The sequence below is a fragment of the Lissotriton helveticus genome, chromosome 7 (assembly GCF_964261635.1).
Source record: "Lissotriton helveticus chromosome 7, aLisHel1.1, whole genome shotgun sequence".
NCBI lineage: Eukaryota > Metazoa > Chordata > Amphibia > Caudata > Salamandridae > Lissotriton > Lissotriton helveticus.
The window spans coordinates 484,508,607-484,531,550 of record NC_136068.1 but is presented as its reverse complement, the minus strand read 5'-3'; the positions used below and the strand labels follow the sequence as shown (position 1 = coordinate 484,531,550).

The 22,944-nt window shown below is 41.4% G+C and overlaps 1 protein-coding gene across 4 annotated transcripts in view; it reads right to left on the bottom strand.

Annotated features, from left to right (window-relative positions):
- Window positions 1-205: 205 nt before the first annotated feature.
- The window catches only part of FBXL19 (F-box and leucine rich repeat protein 19), a 287,065-nt gene continuing 264,326 nt past the window's right edge, over window positions 206-22,944 (bottom strand). For all 4 annotated transcript variants that reach the window (XM_078652466.1, XM_078652468.1, XM_078652465.1 and 1 more), the window contains one exon: window positions 206-9,547. In XM_078652466.1, the coding sequence (XP_078508592.1) occupies window positions 9,351-9,547 (197 nt within the window). In that variant the 3' untranslated portion in view covers window positions 206-9,350. The remainder of the gene's footprint in view (window positions 9,548-22,944) is intronic.

The window sequence follows — 22,944 nt, the reverse complement described above, 5'->3', positions numbered from 1 at the left end:
GCAGATACACAAACAAACTGATCCTGAACCGAAAAGTGAAAGGAATAGGATTACAGTGTCAATAAAAACTTAACTGTGGAGTTTGAGATTTTGTTGAGTAAGCCTAATAATTAGAGACAAAGTATTTTTGTTCATGTTTCCAGTCAGTCGGATGGCCCTTTACCCGCCACTCTCCCCCAACCAAAAAACACCAAGAGACAATAGGTTAGAAAACAAAAGTTTATATAAAATAACTCAGAACTAAAAACCATCGGAACAAAAAAAGTAAACAATGATAAAACCGTGAGATTGAATGCAAGTCAGTGCCATAAGACCAGAAATAAAAACCGGACATTGTACAATAAAACCCCTGAAACACTAATCGATCCTGATTCGCCTTGCTGAGCAGACTCAGGGCTGCCAGCCAATCACAAGTTAACTTATTTCCACCCCATCAATACCTCTGACACCATGTTCTGCTTTTTGAATCATTCATTCAAAAAAGTACTCCCCATCCCCAAATGTAGACCACAAAAAAATCCACATGAAAAACTTCACCCAGTTTTCTTTGGTCCAGTTGGTGATTCCGTCCTCCCTCCCTTGTTTTTGTCGCTTTATGATCAAGTGTGAAACAACCCTGTTAGATCCGAAAAGCCGGAGGAAGCTTCAGTCGGCCTTATACCTGAGGTATTTTCTTAATTAAAAAAAAATAAAAAAAAAAAGTAACTGGCTAAGCAGTATGTGGTGCAATTCCTCTCCTACCATCCTTTTCCAATGCCTAGTCTATAGCTACTCTTGTGGAACATCCAAGCATCTACCAGGGGACTTATCAAGTACCATGGTTGTCAGCCTTCTCACTTATCACTACATACTTGCATTAGATTCGGATACCTGGCCTGGTAGAAGAATAGAACATGATGTGGACTAATGTGTCCTTCGGAATGGACTCTCTGTAGACACATGGGGATTACCTGAAATTATTGTTCATATATTCTGGAATGGATTTAATTAGACTTATGTTCTTCCACGGTTGGGCAACAGGTGAAGCCTGTGAAAAGAACTTGATTCCTGCATCACATGGAATGGACTGGGGATGTAAATACAGGGAGGCAGTTCAGAACAGCGTTTTGGAGACATCTCTAACAGACAACCACTGGTGGCTTTCAGTGTCTCCACGAACAGACTTTAGGTGAGACTTATGGAAAGAAAAAACCCTGAACTGAATTTTGTGTTCTCCTGGAATGTAATAGGTACAGGTCTATTAAGAAAAACCTGAACTGGAATTCTGCATCTTCTGGAATTAACTCAGAGCTACAGAATGGAATCTGTGCTTACTGGAATGGATCGAGTGTTGTGCTATGTGCAATATATGTTCTGTTTATATCGTACAACAGCCATGAACACAGGTGGAGGAGAGGGGTTGATTGGGATGTTGAGTTGCTTACTACTTGTGTTTTAACTGCTTCACAGAACAAATGGATCGATTCTTGATCCTCCAAATCTACAAACCAAAGGACCGAGAGCCTCTTCCAACAAGCTGTTTTTACTGACTCATAGTTGATGGCATCAGCTCCCATTTCATAGCCTCTAAAGCTACTTGCCCCGGGACAAAGAGCATGACAAAGGGAATAGAGCACCTTGCCAAGCTCAAGTTTATTTAATGCAAACTTGTGGTTAAGGCAAATGTGCACAGCTCGTTCTACAGACAGGAACCAAAATCAAGAGACTGATGAACTTCAACACCTTTCCATGGAGCTTATACAAGATAGGTGGACAATTCCAGCTTTTCTGTAAGCAATGAAGACAGACTATTATATTTACATTTTAAAATATTAAATTGAGATCTGTACCCTGTAAGAGCAGCAGAAGTTTCAGCAAGAGCAAACGTGATACATGTATTTTGCGTCCTGATTCCGATGAAGAAGAGGGTTTTATTCAACAAAAACTGTAATGGTCACAGAACCTCACAATGTGTTTAAATTAGACTTTGCTGGAAAATCATGGCTCCAGAAGGACTCTGGGACACAAATCAGAAAGTAATACTGGAGTATGCTCTGTACATTTGGAGGTAGCAAATGAGCTTTCTTTTTAGATAAGGGGTGACAAATATCTTCGCTATCATGCCCTTCAGTTAAGGAAAGTAGCTCTTTGAGCAAAATGGAATGTGAGCAAATCTTCTCAGTTATCACAAACTTTAAGTGGTTGCAGTAGCTCCAGTTTGGAAGAATGAGTCTGTACAGCAGATATTCTAAGGAGAGTTTCAGACAACCTGTACGTACAGAACTATTACAACACCAGGTTTGTTTTAGTCATATTTGGGAAAAGCCAGTCTATTCTTGTCCCTCTGTATAGCAATACAAATTCTAGAATTCTCAGAATTCTCTCACTGTTCAATCTTGGGGCTCAGACTGATCCAAATACTCATTTACCTTGCCGCTACTTCACAGTTTTCTGAAATCTTTATTAACAGAGCAGCCAGGACTACATGCCCCAGAGAACAACTGACATGTAATGCGAAAATCCATGACCAACAAAATGATCAACTTCTTTAGCTAACCTGGTCTTTCCATCACTGCAGCTAGATTGGTGCCATGAAATTAAGACAATCTGCAGTCACTGTAAACTGTGCATTACTAAAGGCTTCACAATAAGCAATAGCAGGCTACAAGGAAGGGGAATTGCACCCCCTTTACAAGAATGAGCAAATACTTTTGTATACTGCTGTTAAGGGGACTTAAAATGTGGGTTAGGATTGCATTCAGACCAGGTCCAGAATAAGCATACACATTTGTCTAGCTAAGTTTTGTTGATGCCAGGATCAGAATAATTTAAGAGCACATATGAAGACATTGAAAAAAGTATACATAGACTCTCATTGAGATGGATGTAATTGGTCTGAAATCCCATTAACACCAGTTGGAAAATGGAAAGCAAATCCTACTCCAATGAAGAAGGGAGGCACAAGCTCCAACCACAAAAGACTGGGTGTTGAACGGCAAAAAACGCCAGTTTGTACTGTGGGTTTTTAATTATTTTGTGGTTTACAACATACTCACTTCACATACGAGCCTCTGGTACTAGAACAGAAACAACCCATAAAAAAGAAGTGTGGGATGGGCCCATGGTACCTGTTTCATCTATGTGTCTCACGACACGGGTAGTTTGAGTGCCTCACATCACCAATTAAGCACCTTCCCTGTTTTGCACGTAATGTTTGTAGTGAATTCCTAACTTCTCACCTCTTTGCCCATCGTCAAATCTGGTATAGGTGCATTCAAGTAGCATTCAAGTATCTGATGGTGATGTGCAGGAGTGGCAGAAGGCATACGTTAACAAGCAGAATTGACAGCAAATTAAGATTTCTTGGAATGACCATGAATGGTCTGACAGTTACAGTCAATGTGTCGAGGAGAGGGCAGGAATTGTGTGGCAAATGCATTGGCAAAAATGTTTTTTGGCATGGACCAGATCCCTAAAGGTGTCAGAATGAGGAGAGAGCAGTGAAGAGGGGTGGCATCACCACCCGATTGCCATCACACAATAGATATTGCACATTTATGGTGGTTGTCGTGTGTATGCAGGGGAGATGGTTGTGGCACTTTGGACATCCCAAACCTCTCACTATGAAGTGGTAAATGCTCCACCTGCTCCTCAAGCTAAGGAGGCAACTGCAAATCAAGGGACATTTGGCACCACACACACCCCGTACAGTAATGGGAATTAATTCAGTGCTATCCACCATCAGACATGTGGTTTGGTTTCACCTAGGTCAACACCCATTAACCATAAGGGACAGGAAAGACTTTGGGACAAGTCAACGCAGACCCCTGCAGATAACTGGGAGAGGGAAGCGAGTGAGTAAGGAGCATTGACCCATCAGTGTGAGGAGCATTGTGGAAGAGAAAGTAACAGTTTGGCAAATAAATCTTTTTTTGCACAGGGCCACAATCCATCAGAGTAGTAGAGCACCAGCCAATAATCTTAAGAGCAGGTCAGCCACAGTCTCAAGGAGTGTCAAAGAAAAGAGAGGGATGACCCTTTGCACTCACAGTTTGTGTGGAAAGCAAACAATATTGATTTAAGAAAAGTGAATCATTAAGATGAGACACCTGCAGCGGTGGCATTACATTTTAGAGCGGCAACTGATTGCCTGGAACACTCAGGCTTCAGTGGTTAAAGATCTCTCCAGAACCACAGCAGTGGGAGTGATGGAAGCATGGTGTTCAGTAAGCAAAAAGTCATGCCTAAGGAATTAACAGCTGGCAACCCCCAGCAGCCATCAAAATGTAGAATGCAAACCGGAATCCCTTAGACGAAATGACCAGACTAGTTCTGCTATGCTAACATGGTACTTAACAGTCCCAACAAATCCCACCTCACCCACATTTGTTAGGTACACAAACACCTTTTGTACCCATTCCACCAAACCAATTCCACCCTCCCCATTGCTACTGCACAATCAAAAGCACCCTTAATCTTGCCCCTCGATTCCAACTTTCATGCGGTTGTAAAGAAAGTTACAAAGCCCACTCAAGACAACCCAATGACATTGCTGGACACAGCCCCAGAATAGGCACAAAAAACAGAAATAAGTTCATTTATATCCTGGATCCCTCTTCACCACCACCCACCCTCCCAGAAATACCTCCCAAACCCCTAACCACCCTTTCACCAGGCCATATACAGTAGTGCGCTTCCCCTTAGCTGCCATTTTGGTTTGAGAAACATGAACCGTTGCTAAGATGAGGCGAATAATGTACCACTGGATTACCTAAAAGGGGAGATGGCATGTGGTAGGCAACACAGATGTCTGGCCCCAAACTTGATGTTCAATTGCTCCAATCCTGCGTGAATGTTTAATCAACTTTATGCTTTTCTTCAGTTGTATGCACTTTCCAGTCTTCAAATAGTGATACTTGCATCAGTACTGGGGTAAATTTACAGAGAATATAACCCACTCCTTCCAGAGGCAAAGTCAAAATCCGTGCACTCTAGCTACTAAGACAGACATTTCTAACAAGTCCGGATTCAACCTGCTTAATTAATTTGGTGACAAGTGCAGGCAGGTGAACATCACAATAAAATGTATCCTATGCTCTTTCTTATACCAATATTTCCAGTCATGCGGACAGACACCCTTTGCTACCATGCTCTACCTAAAGACTCCCAATTATATCAATTCGGGTCTCTGGTTCACACATCTAGGATAACTAGCTTTAACTACATTACATACATTACTGACCCAAGTGCTTTGCTAAAGGCTTCTGTACTTTGAGGATCCATGTTTTTTAGGCATTCTAGTTCATACACACTCTCGCCCAACTTTATCACTCAAAAATTACGAATTTTGAAAAGGGCCTTGCAGACAATCCAAGAAAGAGTCTCTCCCATGCAGTTATCAGGGTACTCCCTCTTGCCCATCGTTCTCCAAAGATCACCCGCTTTGCTGATCACTGCCAAGGTACTTACTCATCTGTAAACTCTCCACACTGAGGGTCCTCCTCTCTCCCCTGTCCAAAGATACTTTCGGGGGTGTTCTGCACCAACACACACACACATTCATGAGTTCCATCTCCTCAAACCCATGAACCCGACTTACCCACCTCACACGCTGCCCAGATTTACATATACTCTCCCTTCCCATTCACAGAGTCCCAAGGAATTATTACTATTATTTTTTTTTAAAGCAGTCAACACAGGAGCATCTAATCACCACCGTAATTTATGGAGCCTACTTTCCTACCCAAGTGCTTGGCATTAATTATAAGGGTACTGCATCCAACACAACAACAAATGGTCTAACATCAAAGCTGAAAAGAAAACTTACCTGATATTGACATTACAAAGATTCAGCCTTTCTACCCTTAATGAAAGCTCTGCCATCAGACTCAAAATGTTAGCGAGGCAGTTGATAGATCAAGAGGTTGGGAAATGCTTGCGCTAATTTTGTTATACTAATAACAAGTCTGGGAGCAAATCCTGAACAAAAATATGTGACGTGTAATGCACCCTTGCAAGAAACAGTTCATCCTAAATAGCAACAACTGGAAACAGAGCCTGGGTATATAGATTCGAATCACACTGTTCATTGGGAAAATGAATATATTTCACATCTCATGATCACATGGTTGATATGGTTCAGCAATTGGAATGGGGCCGAAAGACAAAAACCATTATTAAAATGGCTCTTAAATGAACGATAATCTACACATTTTGAGGTGACACAAACCCTTTTTAAAAGTTAAGTGTTTCGGTTCGAATGGATTGCGGGATTTATCTTTAAATTCAACTTTGTGATTCCACAGAATTAACAATTCTTCATATGGAGAAAAGTGAATTTTACAAGTGCTTTAAGTCCCATTTTGCAAGTGACTGCTAAGTGCATGGGGACGGTGAAAGTGGATTTCAACAGGGAAATAGCGCTGGATTTTGCAGGAGTTCTTACAGATTTCTTACATCTGCTGGATCGGCCTACAGCAATTTAAAAAATGCAGTTAAACTTACTCCGAGATGAGTTCTCAAATGAAAAACTAAAAACCTATTTTAAAAACTCGAAGACTCGAAAGGTAAAGTCTATTCCAAATCCTGGGCATTCACTCTCAAACAACCAAACTTGATACAGAATTACAGGGTTTGTCAATGGACGAACTAGACCATCTTTGGGAACAACAGGATATGGAGTAAGTTGTCATCACTGAGCTGCAAGCTTCAGAATCGGACTCCAGAGTAAATACAACGGGTAAGCGGTACTTGCCACATGATGAAAATCCATGGCATTGACAGTCAGAAGCAGTTATTATTGGTGTATCTCTCCATTTTAATTCCAAAAGAATGGCAAGCTGTAACATCTTGCTTGTGAGACAGGAGGTGTTTATGCATCAAAAACCTCCAGCTATGGCACTGCCAATCGAGTATCATAAGGAGGAATACGGAGGCAGCTTGGTGAAGCTAAGTAACAAGCCACATTGAACCTCCTTCCGCAAAGCCAAGAGAAGACTTGCAGGTGGTTTAGAAATGTGTTGACAGTCCCCTAAACTTGCCATCTTGAGAGAGCAGGAGCCACAACTGTGGAACAAGTGTCCTGTGCGCTGAAGGCAGTTAAACAACTACGTTTTAGAAAAGCTGCATGGGTGTCATAGGATGGTTCTGTATACAATTTTGTGTTAAAATCAGAGAATTCTGGCAAAGCTATAATGGATGCCCAGTAAATGCAGTTTTCTGGCCTGTAATTAATAACTGAAAACGCTGTGGAAAATGCAATGGCTATATAGATTAGATGGCCCTTTAACAACAAAGTGCTAAGGAAACGCGTGATGAGTCTTCTTCCCCAATGGATAGTTATTGCACCCATTTGCTGTGGAAAAGACGTAAGTATCATTTGGATATGGTTGTACCTACTGTGCTGTGCGTAATGCTGAAAACTACCAGCTGGCATATTCGTCAATATTGACTTGTCCGAGTACCAGGAGTATCAAAGCAAGCATTTGCTCTTCGATAGCTGCTGTGACCATGATAGTTGTGCGATTTTCTGCAACCAGAAAGCCCATATACCACATCTGTGACAGCTGCAAGCACGCTGTGGCTCTAGTAATGTAAATGCTATGCTTAACAGTGCTCAAAGGCCACGGAGTGAACATTTGCAGTGCTATTGTGTCGCAGCTTGCAAGTACCAGGCTCTGTACATACGGTTACAAATCAAAGAATGTTTCCACCCCTGTTGAGATCTGAAGAGACCACCTGAACAAATCTGTATTAGGGCAAAAACAAGAAGAGCAGAAGTGTACAGACATTAATGAAAAGCTAATGGCCGCTCTGCTGAAACACACCTTCCTTAGTTCAAGAATTTCCATGCCAAAAATGTTGTCTTCTCAAGCATAGTTGCTAGCCTGTATACCCTGGGCCTTCCCTGTGGTTTGCACTGCAGTCTGCCATTTTACCACCAAATCCCTTGTCTCTCTAAACTGCTCCTATCTGGTTAACTAGTCGGCAGGTATACTGACCTTCAGGTCTATGGCCAGCCAGCTTTCTGACATCCTTTGTCTGCTTCACAGTTTCTAGTAACATCTCGTTTGTCACACACTAAAATCAAGGAGACTAGATTTCTGAACTGTGTGCTTTTTACTTTGGCTTGCTTTACCAATGTGATAGTTGGCTTTTGAGAACATTGCTTAGGCCACATAGTGGGTTAATGAGAACCAGAAGATATCTAAATAAGCCAATAAGGCCACCTACCTCAAAAATGTAAATACTCTCATATGTGGCAATGGTGACCACATATTTTGACAATATCAGTAGAACAGCCATTACTGAGAATTGGCAGTGCACCCGAGTCTGTGTCAAGGCACGTCCAACGAGCAGTAAAAAAGTCTCTTCACTGAAAACGTTATTTTCTCCCCACAAACAAGGTTTCTTAAGCCACAAAAACCCTGTCCTCATCCACAAATGGACTCAGAAACCATGATTTTAAAGGTGTTTCACATTATACTTCTCTTGTACAGGACCAATCGGTCTATCCCGTTACCTCACAGACAAGAGTTACAGATGGTTGAACTATAGTACAGACCTCTAGAGCAGACCCTATCCAGCACAAAACAAGGGTTGGCGCACTGATTTCTGTATTATTAAACAGACTGCAATCCCTTGCAGATTTTGCTGTTTTTCCTGGCTAAAATTGGCCATCCGCCTACCCATAACATTAGGAAGATGATTTCGGCCCATTTGTTAATAAAGTTTGCACACAATCCTGAATACCCCTTTCCATCTGTTTGTGGATCAGTACACACAACTGGTTTGAAAAGCATAAAGCATTCAGAATATCGTCACGCAGGAATGGAGGTCGAGTTGACTGAAGCAAGATCAATACCCCTGTGAGGAAACTAGAAGACCACAAAAAAACCATCTAGTAAAACACTTTCACAGTCTCTCTATCATTTTCCTGCCCTGCAGACTTGGTGTGACTCAGATGAACATCCCTGTCGTGCTCAAGTCGACACTGGCTCCAACACTGGTCCCACGTGAAGGAGGGACTCCGCACCACAGAATACTTCCACTGTAACTTTGATAAAACAACAAAAGAACTTAAAGGCAAGAGGCTGAAGAAGGCGATCAGCCTAAGCAGTTCTCGTGCTAGCCATCTGTTGCTACATCTGTGGGGCAAGGCTGTCCCCCCTCACCAGAGAACAGCATTCCAACAACCCTTTCTTCACCGTCTTAGGAACTTGAACACTCCACATCACCATGGGACAATGGAGGGGCAGGTTTGTGGGCATAATCATCCCAGATTGTGGTGGTGCAACTCGCTGCTCCACGCCCAGCCCCATCCGATACCTCTTAGCATGGACTTTTCGACCAAGAGTCTTTTGCTGTGCTCGTTAGCTGTCCTTGAGCAAAAGCTTCTCCTCGAGGCATTTGAAGGAAGGTCCAGTGCCAGGGGTTGCCGTTGTGGACTCATCGGCAAACCGCTGGCAGGCCTCAGGAGTGATCTGGCGACACGCACGTAGGTCGAGTCGAGTGAGGCTGGTGCACCGCTTGAAGAGCTGCAGGCATTGATCGGTCAGGCGGTTACATCCTGCAAAGAGTAAGAGAAAATCTAAGCTGTTCGCTTAACTTCCAGCAAGATTCAAACAACCAAACCCTACCATCGAATCATGCAAGGACCCTTCTTCTTAACAAGTGTTCCACTGATTTTTAAAAGTCAATCACACCACTCATTTCCCCAGTAAATTGGATTAAACGCCTTAACAGAAAACCCTATACTATTAGCAATTAAGCTTCAACTGCTTCTGGTAGTCTTAAACAGCATGATACTGAGCCCAGTACTAAAACTGAGCAAATGCTACAAGCAGGGAGATCTATGAGCAAATATATAGCCACACATTTTCTGTTTCTGCATTGCTCTACCCGCACATATACAGACCCACAGTGATTACAACTGGTTCATGGGATCCAGCTTGAAGAATGGGCTAAACCAAGACAACAACTGTTTATATAAATCTTCCATTTCCCAAATGTTTAGATGAAAATTAAAAAATTAATCAAAGAAAAATGAAGACAAAAAAAGGATAGAAAAATTAGCCAGTGATTTAGCTGCGCTTTCACTTAACACACAACCCGTAAATATATTATCTAGAAGGCCGTTGCCAGCCACCAGAATAAATCCCTCACTTTTCTTTTTATGCTGAGATTACTGGCATGTCCTTCATGACTCATTATTATATTTTTCCTTGCTACTCATGGTGTAAATACTTTATATTAACACAAAACAAAGAAATCATCACTGGCCACTTAGTTCCTTGATTCCCGCATCAATCTTACTTTCACATCTTTTCTAAAGTGTTTTTTTCCTAACAATCTCACAGGACATCTTCCTCATAATCCCACTCTTCTTTCTGAGATAGCACTATCCATTCAATTCCACACTGAAATTACCTTCTACATTAGTTCCAAATATTTTCCTCATTTTCTTTTATATGTAATCAGAAAACATTCAGTGACCATATTCTTTGCACCTGGATCATCAATCAATCTATATGAATAGGATCACAGCAACAGAGATAATCTCCCATTTGTCGCTAAGGCTTTCAACATCCCTCCTAGAGTTAACAGTTTAATGACACGTTTGACTAAAGTGCACAATTCAGTACACATTTACCAACAGGTTGCACTCTAATAGAGAGAATTTTTCATCAACAGTTGTAAAAGACCTGGATTGAAATGTGGTGATTTTGCTCTGCAAAGGCAGTAGGACACCATCATTAATTTGTTTTCCAAATGCCTTGTGCCGCGTATCTGATAATTTACAGGCTGCATTCTTCTTCATTAGCAAGTCCATGGAATATGCTTTTTATATAAGAAACCCTTGTTTTGGTACGATGATCCTTTGATTTCCATTATAAATTTTTCTTTAGGTCGCACGCTATTACTGATCATCTCACACCACAGACCGGTCGCTCTTGATACAGCAAATCATTGCTACCTTCCTAGTTCAGGATCCCAACACCTAATCCACCATGCGATAACGTAACTGATTGGTAGTTTACCCAATATATCATCTAGAAAATATACTACCTCTTTTATTCCTTTTTACAGCTTGTGTGAGCTTTGGAAATATTGTTGCCAAATACCAATCCAAACAGCATTCACTTAACTTTGAAACAGCCCAACGGTTCTATGAACAGTGTCCTGCTCATGAGATGTAGGAATACCCGATCGTATATAGGAGATAAAGCTTAAGGACTGAACCAAAAAATACCCTTATCAAAGCAAACATATCTTTTTGGGAGGTAAATCTTACTATTTGGTAGTTCCGCTTTCTCAGGTCAACAGAATCTAAAACAACAATTGATTTGTTGAGATAAGACCAATGAGGTCAACTAAAATGGTAATTTTATTGGTTTAATAATCTCAAGAGACTTTACATTTTCAAGTTCTCCTAACACTTCCTCCCTTGTGACTATCAGGATACTCCTGACTGTGCATCTTAGCTACTGCCCAGTCTCACTTCTATGCAATTAGGAATCATCTTAATGTCCCTATTTCCTCACTAAACACATGGTATTCCCTTAGCATCCTCTTCCTAGTTGTTGCACTGTCACCTACTATCTATATAGGATACCTAATGGACAGCCGGGTGTACTTGTGGCCCGCCTGAAGTGAACTGACCTTTACATGTGTCGCCTTGTTGAACAGTAGCACAGGCCTGCTGTTTAATTTGACCGAGCACTAGGATTCACAAAGATGTTAAACTGGCAAGCATTTATTTACACACAAACCGAGGTAAAGGAAAACAAGTACACACACGGTCTAGCATCAGTTATCTTTAGTAACACCATGTTTAAAGACATCTGCAACATACGCATAAATATGATAAAGACTTCTCCAAATTCAGAAAGTACAAACTACTTACCTTTGGTAACACTCTTTCTGGCGGATAATCTATTTACCTGCAGATTTCTCACATTGTGAATAACCACAGGCGGAGGAGTGAATGCGCAGAATTTATCAGCAATTTTCTTGTGCGTCGGCAGATGGTGTTGTGCGGCTCCATGTCGGATCTGCCCACCCCCAGTCACCACCTGCACAGTGACATCAATTTCTTTGATAAGTGTTCACTCCGTCTGACAGAGAGCTTTAGTAATCAGATAGTGCCGGTGTGCAGATCTCTAAGATATAATCTAATTTGCAAGAGCTAGAAGAGTCCATTCCATAGAAAGTGAAGGAGGGTGGGTAGATAAGGAATCTGTGGTTAGATAGACTATCTACCAGAAAGAGCTTTTCCAAGGGTAAATAATGTGTTCTTCTGATGGATACTTCTAACCGCTGATTCCTCACCTTGTGAATAGATACCAAAGCAGTACCTCCACAGGAGCGGGTCTATCAAATCAGGAAATCTTACAGGACAGATCAGGCAACTTCCCAGGCAGTAGTCCTTTGTGAATGTGTGACGTGAAGCCCATGTAGCAGCTTGGCATATGTCCAAGACTGGCACACAGTGTGCCAGCGCAGTGGTAGCAGCCTTTGCTCTGGTAGAAGGAGAACGTAAACGTTTTGAAGGCCGTTTCTTGGCCACTCAGTATCAGAGTTTGATACACAGGGCAATCAATTTACAGATCGTTTTCTTCTGCATACCTTCTCTTATTCGCCTCAGAGAACCTCACAAAGCTGATCATCCATTTGAAGGTCCTTTTACAATCAATGTAAAAGCTCAGAGCTCTCTTTGGCTGTAGGCAATTAAGCCTCTCGTCCTCTTTAGATGGATGAGGCGGGGTGAATAAAATGGCAGGGTAATGAACTGCCCTTTGTGGAAAGGAGAGGCAACTTTGGGAGAAATGTTGCTTTATTCCTGAGACTAGCTTGCCTGGGATACAGGTGTTATATGGATGCTGGACAGACGGGGCTTGTAGTTCACTCATGCAACAAGCTTAAGTTATCACCATAAGGAATGCCACCTTTAAGGTGAGCAATCTGAGATGGCAGCTGTGCATTGGCTCAAATGAAGTGCACATTAGGAAAGCGACAACCATATTGAGGTCCTACTGAGACAACACAAATGGTATTGGTGGGAACCTATGGGTCAGCCTTTTTAGAAAATGCATCAAACCATGTGATTTGTATAAAGATGGCCGATAGGGTAAATGTGAAAAGGCTCAAAGAACTGATAAATAACCATTAACTGTTGCCACAGCAAGAGCTTGCAAGTCGAAAGATGAACAAAAGAGTAATCTGCCAGACGACAATGCACGTAAAGTATGGATATTTTAGGAAGAACACCAGATAACAAACTTCTCCCAGGGTCCTGCGTAGACCGTTTTATTCAAGGTATGCCTGGCTACCAAGATGGCACTAACTACTTCGGAGGGGAGATCAAAAGCAGTCAACTGTTGACACTAAATCTCCAAGCATTGAAGTGTAGTTGTGCAGGCTTGGGTGCAGGACCCTGCCTTACTGTAGGGATGGTAGGTACGCCAGAAGAGGCACCCTGATAGGACAGATGCTCATGGCCAGACGTTCAATGTTCCACACTCTACTCGCCTATTCTGGAGCCTCCAGGATGATTTGGAGCCCATCATTTCGGAGCTTCAGAAGTTCGGGCACGAGGGGTTGAGACAGGGAGGAATACAGGAGTCTCAACCTCCAATCCAAGCGAAAGATCTTTCAAAACGAGAACTGCTTTGGGAATTCCAACGTGCAAAAGTTTGGACACTGCGTGTTCTCAGTGGTGGCGAAAATGTCGACCAGGGACCTCCTCATCATTGGAAGATGCCCTGGGCCACATCTGAGTGCTGCCGCCATTCATGATCCTTTGGCAATGTTGGCAAAGTTCCTACAGCTTGGCCTTTAAATACCCTTCCAGGTACTATATGATCAGGGAAATGCCCTAATGACTCAGCCATTCCCAGAGGCATAGGGCATCTTGGCACAGGACCCGTGACACCACTCTGCCCAGTTTATTGCAGTAACACATAGCTGTAGTGTTTTCTATGAGAACTAGCCTCTGTCTTCCCTTGATGGGTGGGTAGAACGCTTTCAATAACAAGCAAATAAAGTGAAAGTTTATGGGGACTGGAATCCTCTAAAGATCATAGGCCTCCGATCTCTACCTCTCCCAGATAACCTCCCAAACCCATTAATCATAACAATTAGCACTGTGTGGGGTAGGGAGAGGAGCTTGTCACCAGCCAATTGCAGTCCAGTAATGGCCACTGCAGATCTTTTTCAGTCTCCTCCAACACCTCAAAGTAATCTGACATGTGTCTTGGTGCTGGATCCAATGAAACTTCAGATCTCACTGCACAGCCCGCATGTGCCACCTGGTGTGATACACAAGTAAGATGGAAGAGGCTAAATAGCCTCAGAACCTCTTTTTTTAATACTTTTTTTGTTAATTGAGAAGTGCCATACGGAAACATAATTTCTTTACACATTATATAAAAGAAACAAGAGGAAAAAAACATTTTACACTGAAAGGAAATCCCATCTAAATTAAACCGATATCAACAAACAAAAAAATGAATAAAAATTCAGTCAGCTGAAATGATCCCAAACCCTTGAAAATGTCTTTGTTGCCCCCACCCGCTTCGCATAGGCCTCTTCAAAACATTTTGTTTGTTTACTCATCCATTTCTCAAACAGCAGTATTGTCCCTGATCTCCAGTTTTGTAAGATCAATGAACGAGCAACTAACATCGTGATTGCAAGAAAAGGCCCCTGGGAGTCAGAAAGTATCACCTCCTTGCTACCTATACCAAACATAGCAGCTTCTGGGGAGGGTTTATACGTTTGCACAATCGCACCACTAAAATATAGAAATATTTGTTCCCAAAAAACTTGTAGCTTTGGGCAGGAAAAGAAAATATGATGCCATCCCCCTGCTGCTAAAGTATCGCAACAAAAGCAATTATTAAGCACCTCTGGATAATTGTTATTTAATGGTTCTGGAGTATAATAAACCATTCAATTGGCAAAGAATGCCATTCTTTCGGAATTAGCAGCTCTCAGAGCCTTATTACCTAGAGATGAAATCCTTTGCCATTCCTGATAGGAAAAACACATTGTGTATGTGCTTCGACTTTATCCAGCATCTTTAATACCAAAGGGGACTAATTCTGATGATTCTGTATACAATACCAGTTACCCACTCCAGTTAATCTCACAACGTAAAGTGCGGAAGCAATATTACCAGGGGGGATGCTGAAAATAAAGTTATACTTTTCTAAAAAATTAATAATTTGAATAAATTCAAAAAAAGAAAGTTTATTAGAACCCAAGCATCTAGCCTGGACTTCCTCCCAAGTAATTACCCTGCCATGAATACCTAAATAACTCCCCCAAACCGGAGTCATTCAATTTTTTCAGTTGAGCAGAGTGCATATATAATCCTAAAACACGACACTCAGTTAATTAAAGCGAAAAACCACCCCAGAAAAATCTTTGTTTGAAAACCATACGTAAGCCATTTGAGAAGTCTAGAGTCTTATAGCGAGATTTTTCGGAAAATTTTGAAGTCTTTAAAAAGTCGGAAGTTGCGTTCCGGCCTCTTGGATCATCATACTGATGAAAAAATGATCTGACTGATCAGGTTTAGATAATAAACATGCTACATAATCAAATCGGGCTGCTTCATAATATAGTTGAATATTCGGGAGTGAAAGCCCCCCCAGCGGAATGTCTAATTGCAGAATTGGGAGCTTCACTCTAGCAATCTTTTTATTCCACACAAACGTTCTAATCATAACATCAATTCGTAAAAAAAATAACATTGACTTTAATCAGGATATTTATAAACAAAAAATCAAAAGGGGTAAAATAGACATCTTAATTAATGCCACTCATCCTATCAGCGTCAGGGGAAGATTGGACCATTTATTCAAAAGATTAAAAATCTTAATACTAGTGGTTTCATAATTATTCTTAAATAAATCCCTATAATGTGCCGTAACGTACATCCCTAAATATCTGACAGGATCAGTTTTCATCGCCTGATATTTTAATTCTAACGGCAGACATGCCAGCCTAGAATTTATCAAAATCTCTGTTTTAGAAGGATTTATTTTATAGCCCCCTATTTGTTCGAACTTGAGAAATTCTGCCAATGTAGACTGTATATTTAATTTTTCCGGATCTAAATATAAAATGGTGTAATCAGCAAAGAGTTTTAGTTTTGCCATCCCTTCAATAGGGGCTCTAATATTACTATTCATGCGTATTCTAATCGCGAGGGGTTCAATAAAAAAATGAACAAAATAGGTGATAAAGGGCAACCTTGCCTAGTTCCACGATTTATCTTTATTAGACCTGCTTGATCCCCGTTAATTATAATCTGAGCCTGTGCCCCTTCATAAATATTTTTAATCATAATTATTACAAGTGATGGAAAAGCAAACTTAAAAAGTGCTTAAAATAATGAGTCCCAATTAACTAAATCAAAGGCCTCTGCGTCTACCATCGCAATACAGGAAGGGTCCTATTCACATAAAAAAAAAAATCGAGAGCTTGGGTCAAAAAGCAGGTATTAGTTGACATCATTCTGCCCGCGATAAACCCAGTTTGATCGCCATGGATCACTTCCTTAGCTGCAGGGGTCAGACGCAGGGCCCAAATCTTCATAAACATTTTATAATCTGTGTTCAATAAGGTAATTGGACGATAGGAATTCAAATTGTTCGATGGTTTACCTTCTTTCACGAAGCCAACTACTATCGCTTTTTTAAATTCTAAAGGTACTCCTCCGCCCATTTTAATATAATCAAATAATTTAACCAAAAAAGGGGTCAACTCTTTCAGAAAGCATTGATATAATTCACTTGGGAGCCTGTCCTCACCACAAGCTTTTGCTTCCGCCAGATATTTCATCGCAGCCTCTATCTCAGCTGCAGTTATTCGCATTTGCAGCGTTGTCACCAAACTGTGTGATAATTTGGGGACTTGAAGTGACTCAAAATAACCATAAATCAGCTCTTTATCAACCGAATAATTGGTGGTATAAATTTGTTGATAAAAAAAAAAAAAGAAAGATATTGAGCAATATCCACTCCATCAGTAACTATTAAGGGGAAAATGGATAAAACTCTTGGGTAGGAATTTGTGCGTCAGAAAATACACCCAAATGTTGCGCATTTTAGCGACAGACACTTCTCAGTTGATTGTCTTTGGTATGAGTAGATTTTTATTGGCAGCAAATTTTATCAGACTAAAGCGAGGTTTAAAGCTTTAAATAGAAACTATAACGGAGGAAGGATAATCCATGGCCTTATGATTTCGTACAAAGATTGTTATTTTTTGTGATAGGACCTGTATATAATTACAGATTAGTTATTGAACTTGACTGTCAAAGCTTTAACTAGCCATATACCTTAACGTAGCACTTGCACTTTATATAATTAAAATGCTGATATTCGGATTGGATCAACTGTGGAGTATTAAGCTCTTCCTTAAGTTTCACCTATGCTGTTGAAATTTTAATTTCTGTACTTTTTTTTTGAAAATTCAATGTTTGTGCTGCTAAAAATTGTAATATGTTTCCTAGAAATTGCTGCTAATTGTGATGAAGATGGATCTCTGTTTTTTATACAATTTTTTTATGGTAATGTACTGTTTTTTTAAAAATACTTTGATGATTCTGTGAATCGAATAACGATGTTTAATAAGAATAGTAACTATTGAATTAGTTTGATGATCTAATATTTCAACAATACAAGCGGATTCTTGTCGAGCCAGAGTAGACCAAGAGAGCATCTTCCCCACCATTTGGCTCTCTTCATAAACTTTCTGAGTGTAAGTCTGGGAGCTATTTATTTCTTCTAAAAAAAAAAGAGATCTCTTAAAGCCTTCCTAACCGGTTCCAGCATGGTCCGATTTAAAGAACCCACCAGATTAGCAGCATTAATTAATGACTGCTGAAGTTGTGCTATCTTATCAAAACGTTCCCTTGATTTCTTGGCGGTGGTGGCAATCATCCTCCCAAAAGCTACCGCCATAAAGCCCCCCAGAACTGAAAAGATATCAGCGGTCCCTTCATTAATAAGAAAATACTCGGTTATCCAGTCTCTAAATTCGTCAATCCATACTGGATCTAGTAAAAGGAGTAGGTCCATCTGCCACTTGGACCTAAACCTTTTAACAAGACCCAGTTCTATACATACTTGCACGTAAGAATGATCGGAGAAAGCATTAGCGCCAATACTGGCATCTTTAAAACTCAGGGAGCGCGAAATCAATAGAAAATCTATACGAGATGCGGTTTGATGCTGTCGTGAAAAACAAGTATATTTACGACCAGTTTGATTTAAAACTCACCAAGGATCAATTAACTGAAGATTGTCTATCAATGCATTGAAAAGCTTCTTTGTTTTGGGTTTCAATTGTTTATTTCCCTGTATTGGAGGTATCCATCTTCAATTACTGAATATAATTGAAGTTACCTCCTAGAACAATTTGACCCGAAACCCCTATCAATAGTTTATAAAGTGAGCGGAGTGCCAATTCATCATCAAATATTGGCCCACAATAATTTCAAATGTTTAGCATCTGGTTATTTAGTGGCACTTGTACCCATAACCATCTCCCTTGAGGATCTCTTTGTTCCTGAAGAAATGCCCAATCAAATTCACGAGGAAAATAAATCTCTACCCCCCGCATTGCGACCCTAGCAGAAGCAAAAAAAACCTTTGAAAACATTCCTGGGATATAGCATTTTGGAGTATTGGATTTCAGGTGAGTTTCCTGTAAAAAAAAAAAAAAAAAAAAAAAAAAAAAAAAGAATTTGAGGTTTAAAAGTTACTAACCACCTGATCAATCCCCCATATTTAAGTTTGTTCAAAATACCATTTACATTCACAGAAAGGATTAGACAATTACTGAATAAACAAATTTTTTGCAGAATACGAAAAAAAATCAAGTAGCTCCACATACCTCAATACTATTCTCAATAAATTCCCCCATCATTTCACGAATTCCGTATAGCACCTGCTCATTTTTTCCATACACCCTTAACTACCCTCACCTTCCCTCAAAAAACCCACCCAGCACCCCATAGGAAATGTGGATATTCCCGCTGTCCACATCTTCCATCCCCCCAACACACACAGGTGCCCTGATGTTGCACCTCACAGTGATCTCCCGCCCCCTCAGCAAAACAAAAAAACAAAAAAAAAAACTAGATTAAATTCTTCAAGACAGAAAATCCTGCTAATCCTAAAGTCTTCGAGTCAGACTAAAAGAAAAATTAACTAAACCTTTAATTTCCGGCAGAAATTGTCTTCAGCAGCTCTTGTGCATCTTCTAAACGGGTGAATAAATGAAATTTGCCATGAACAAGAACTTTCAGCTTTGATTGTTGTGCAATCGAAGCTTGTGCCCCTTGAGCCTTAAACAAATATAGTAACTTTACAAACTCTTTCCGTCTTTTTGCCGCCGTTACTGACATATCGGAAAAAATTCTACACCTTCCTCCATTATCAATTTCAAATTGCCTCGCCTGAATTGCTGAAGATAAAACTTTTTCCTTTACACGGTAATCTGCAAAGTTGGAAAGAATCGTGCGAGGAAACTTATCATTTGGAGGAAGATGAGCAGGAACCCGATGAGCCCTGGTTAAAGTTAAGTCTTCCATGAAGTCCGGTAACACAGCCTTTTTTATAAATGTTTCCACCCACTTAATAGTATCACCCCCTTCAAGCCGTTCAGGAACAACAACTATCCGATGGTTGGAACGTTAGGAAAAATGTTCAAGTTCCTCGATCTTACTCTCTATGGATAATTTTTCCCATGCCACTGATTCTACTTGTTGAAGAACACCAATCTTTTGATCTTCCAAGGTGGAAATCCTGGACTCAGCCTCAAGAAGACGACCCGGCAGGCTCGCAACTGCTTCCTCGATCTTTCCCAGGCGTTGCTGTATTGACTGAATCTCCAGTAGCTGGGTTTTCTTCATGTCTCTAATTTCCTCCAAAATCATATTCAACATCGTTTTAATGTCCATCTGGCATGACATTTCCTTCTCTTCCTGAATTAAAAACACTGGTGCTTGAAATTCTGTTTGATGTCTATTTTCCTGTAAATAGGCCGGGGCAATGGATAGATCCAAACTACTTACCGGAGGAATTTGGAGCCCTAAACCAGTAGAGAACATTGATTTTCTGTTTAAGGCAGCTGGTCTGGCTTGTCAACTTGTCTGGTTTGTCAGACTGATCCTGAACCCGAGCCGGATCCTGAACCATTATAGTAGCGTTTGATTGGATTTTAACAGTATTTGGACCAATAGGACAAGGGGGGGGGGGGGGGTGGAGGGAGAGAGGTCGCAGCAGCCACTTTCAACGTTGCTCCATTATGAGGGGCTGAGATCAAGACATTCAGAGCTGAATCCTTCACTTGAATCAATGGTGGAGAAATCATCCCTTGTGATGAAATGATAGCATCCAGCAAGAGCCCTGATGTTACCTCCCCTGTACCCCCAGAGTCTCCTGCATTGTAGCCTGCAAAGAAACATAATTTCTCAAGTTGGTAGGAATAGAGGGAGGTGCCGTCTTTTTCGTGAAAAGAGGAAAGTCTTTGGCATTTTTCACCTCCTGGCACAACCGGGTATCAGAGATTCCTTGCTGAAGTCTCTGATCTCTGTCATCGCTTTCTGCAGTTACCACCATTCTTATTCCTTTTAAAGGTAAGTCCTCAATCCCAGAGCTTTGAGAGCTAAAAGAAGACTCCGCATGCAGTAGTTTATTACTCCCTTTAGATTGATTCAATTTTGCTTTTGCGGAGCGTGCTTTATTTTTGCGGCAATAATGGCATCCGCTTTTGCCGCTGCAACCGCCAGCTTGTTCTGCTTCCTCATCGCGCTACTTCTTATCGCCTGATGCAACCTTTAGCGCACCTAAAAGTTATTGAAAATTACTTTGACAAGTAGCACCGAGTAACACCGTGTTCTCTCACTTTTTTTCCCCTCAAAAAGTCTCCTGACAATGCCTTGAGATTTTACCCCCCACAAGTCCTTGCCCAAACGTTCAAGTTCACCAATACCTCAGGAATTTGGAACTCTCACCCTGCTCTCCTTCTTAAATAAAAATCATCAGCAGACATCCTGCTAAGAGACTGCTCCGGGCGCTTTTGACTTTGTAGAAAGATAACCTCCAGGCCCCCAAGCCGGCAAAGTTAGCACACAGGTCTCCAGGAGCAAAAAGAACCAAACAGGATTATACCCAGAAAAGGCAGACCTGTTGGCTTACGGACACCATCTGAGCTACCACTGCCTTCGCAAAACCAGCTCCTCAGTTTTCCTCCGTTTTCTCTTTGAAAACAAACCGTTGGCCGGTTTATAGAATCAGGCCAGAAAGCAAAAAGATCAGCAACAAGAGCAGAGCTGCCTGAGATGCCCTAGCTCAGAGCCTCACTCACCGAGACCCAAGCCAAGGGCTGAAACATCAGGATCATTGCCCGAATGTCTAGACTCGTTGAGGCAAAGGAAAGGCTCAGAAAAACAATGTATCAGGGATGTCTCCAATGAAGGGGAGTTATGTGAAGGAGTCGGGTGTGGCTTTGGCCTGTTGATGAAAATCCTCTGTGATGTCAACAGGTTGGAGGTGGTCCACGAATGGGGCAGGGTGGAAAAGAAAGGGAGATGTCCATGGGGCTAGGGGTATGGGGAGGTTAAGTGGAGCGAAAGGTAAAGTGTTTTCATTTAGGGAGCTAAGTAGTACCTATCGGTTTGAGGGACGAGGAAGTTGAGATTTCAGTGTAGATCGCAGCTGATTCATTTCTGTGACAGAAAGAACTATCAGCTCCAGCAGCGGTGTAGACACTCCGGTCTCTGAAATTGGCAGAGGCACTGCAAGAGGAATCAGGTATGAATCTGGCCCTGGGGCTGAGGATTATCCTGGAACAGAGTTGATTGACACATTAGACGCCATGGACAAATCGACCACCTGGAGGCTCCCTTGGGTGATTAGGGTCCAACGAAGCCCCAGAGATATCCGGTCGGGTACCAAACAGCATGGCGGGACTTAAAGGTCTGGAAATGCTGCTGCATCGCCAATGAACCCTGGAACTCCGGTTGCGTGGTTATCTGGACTAGGGATCGGTCTGAGACCAAGGACGTCGCAGGAAGAAGGGGAGTAGTGTTTTGACTTCTGTTTTCTTCTTTTTGGAATTACCTGATGATTTCGATCTGGAGGAAGAACGCTCACAAAAATTACCTTGGAAACAAGAACGCATCTGCAGCTTCGAGCAGGATCGCACCTTTCGGCGATGTTTCACGATGTAGTGCTTGACCTCATGGTAGAGCTTGCCACATGATCATTGTTAGCCGTTGCTTTCATCAGAGCACAATTGATGCATAACACAGAGGCTTGTGAGGAGCCCAAACACCAAAGACAGACTTGATGGAGGTCTGCCACCAAAATTATTGTGGCAACCCTTACAAGATTTAAACCATGGTGCTTCAGGAGGAATGTGCCCCTTGCACACGGGAAAATGTTTGAAAATAGCGCTTGTCAAGCCTGACAGAATTTTAGGGAGTGAGCTCCAGATCCGCATTTGAAGGAACATCCCAAGATGGGACGGATCCGACGTGGAGCTGCAAAATGCCACCTGGCAAAGCATGAGGGAATTGCTGCAGAAAATTCTACAGATCCAGTCTGGCGCCGAGGCGTATTCACAACGTGAGGAGTCTGTGGTTAGGAGTATCCCTCAGAAAGTATATATTAAAACATATCACTGCAGTGAGCCGCCTCCATTAGAAGTGAGGTGCAGGAAATATGCCTTTTCCGCATGGTCATCTTGGATAGTAACACTATGGCAGGCTTAGTTGTCCAATGTAGAAAATCTGCATACAGATTAAAATACTAATACTCTTTCTCAATAATGTGACCAGCTAGAAAAATATTCAAGTCACTATTTTAAGTTATTAATTATTCAATGGTTTTGTCCGATTTTCAATAAATATTAAGGGAAAATAACTTTTAGAACGTTGTGCTG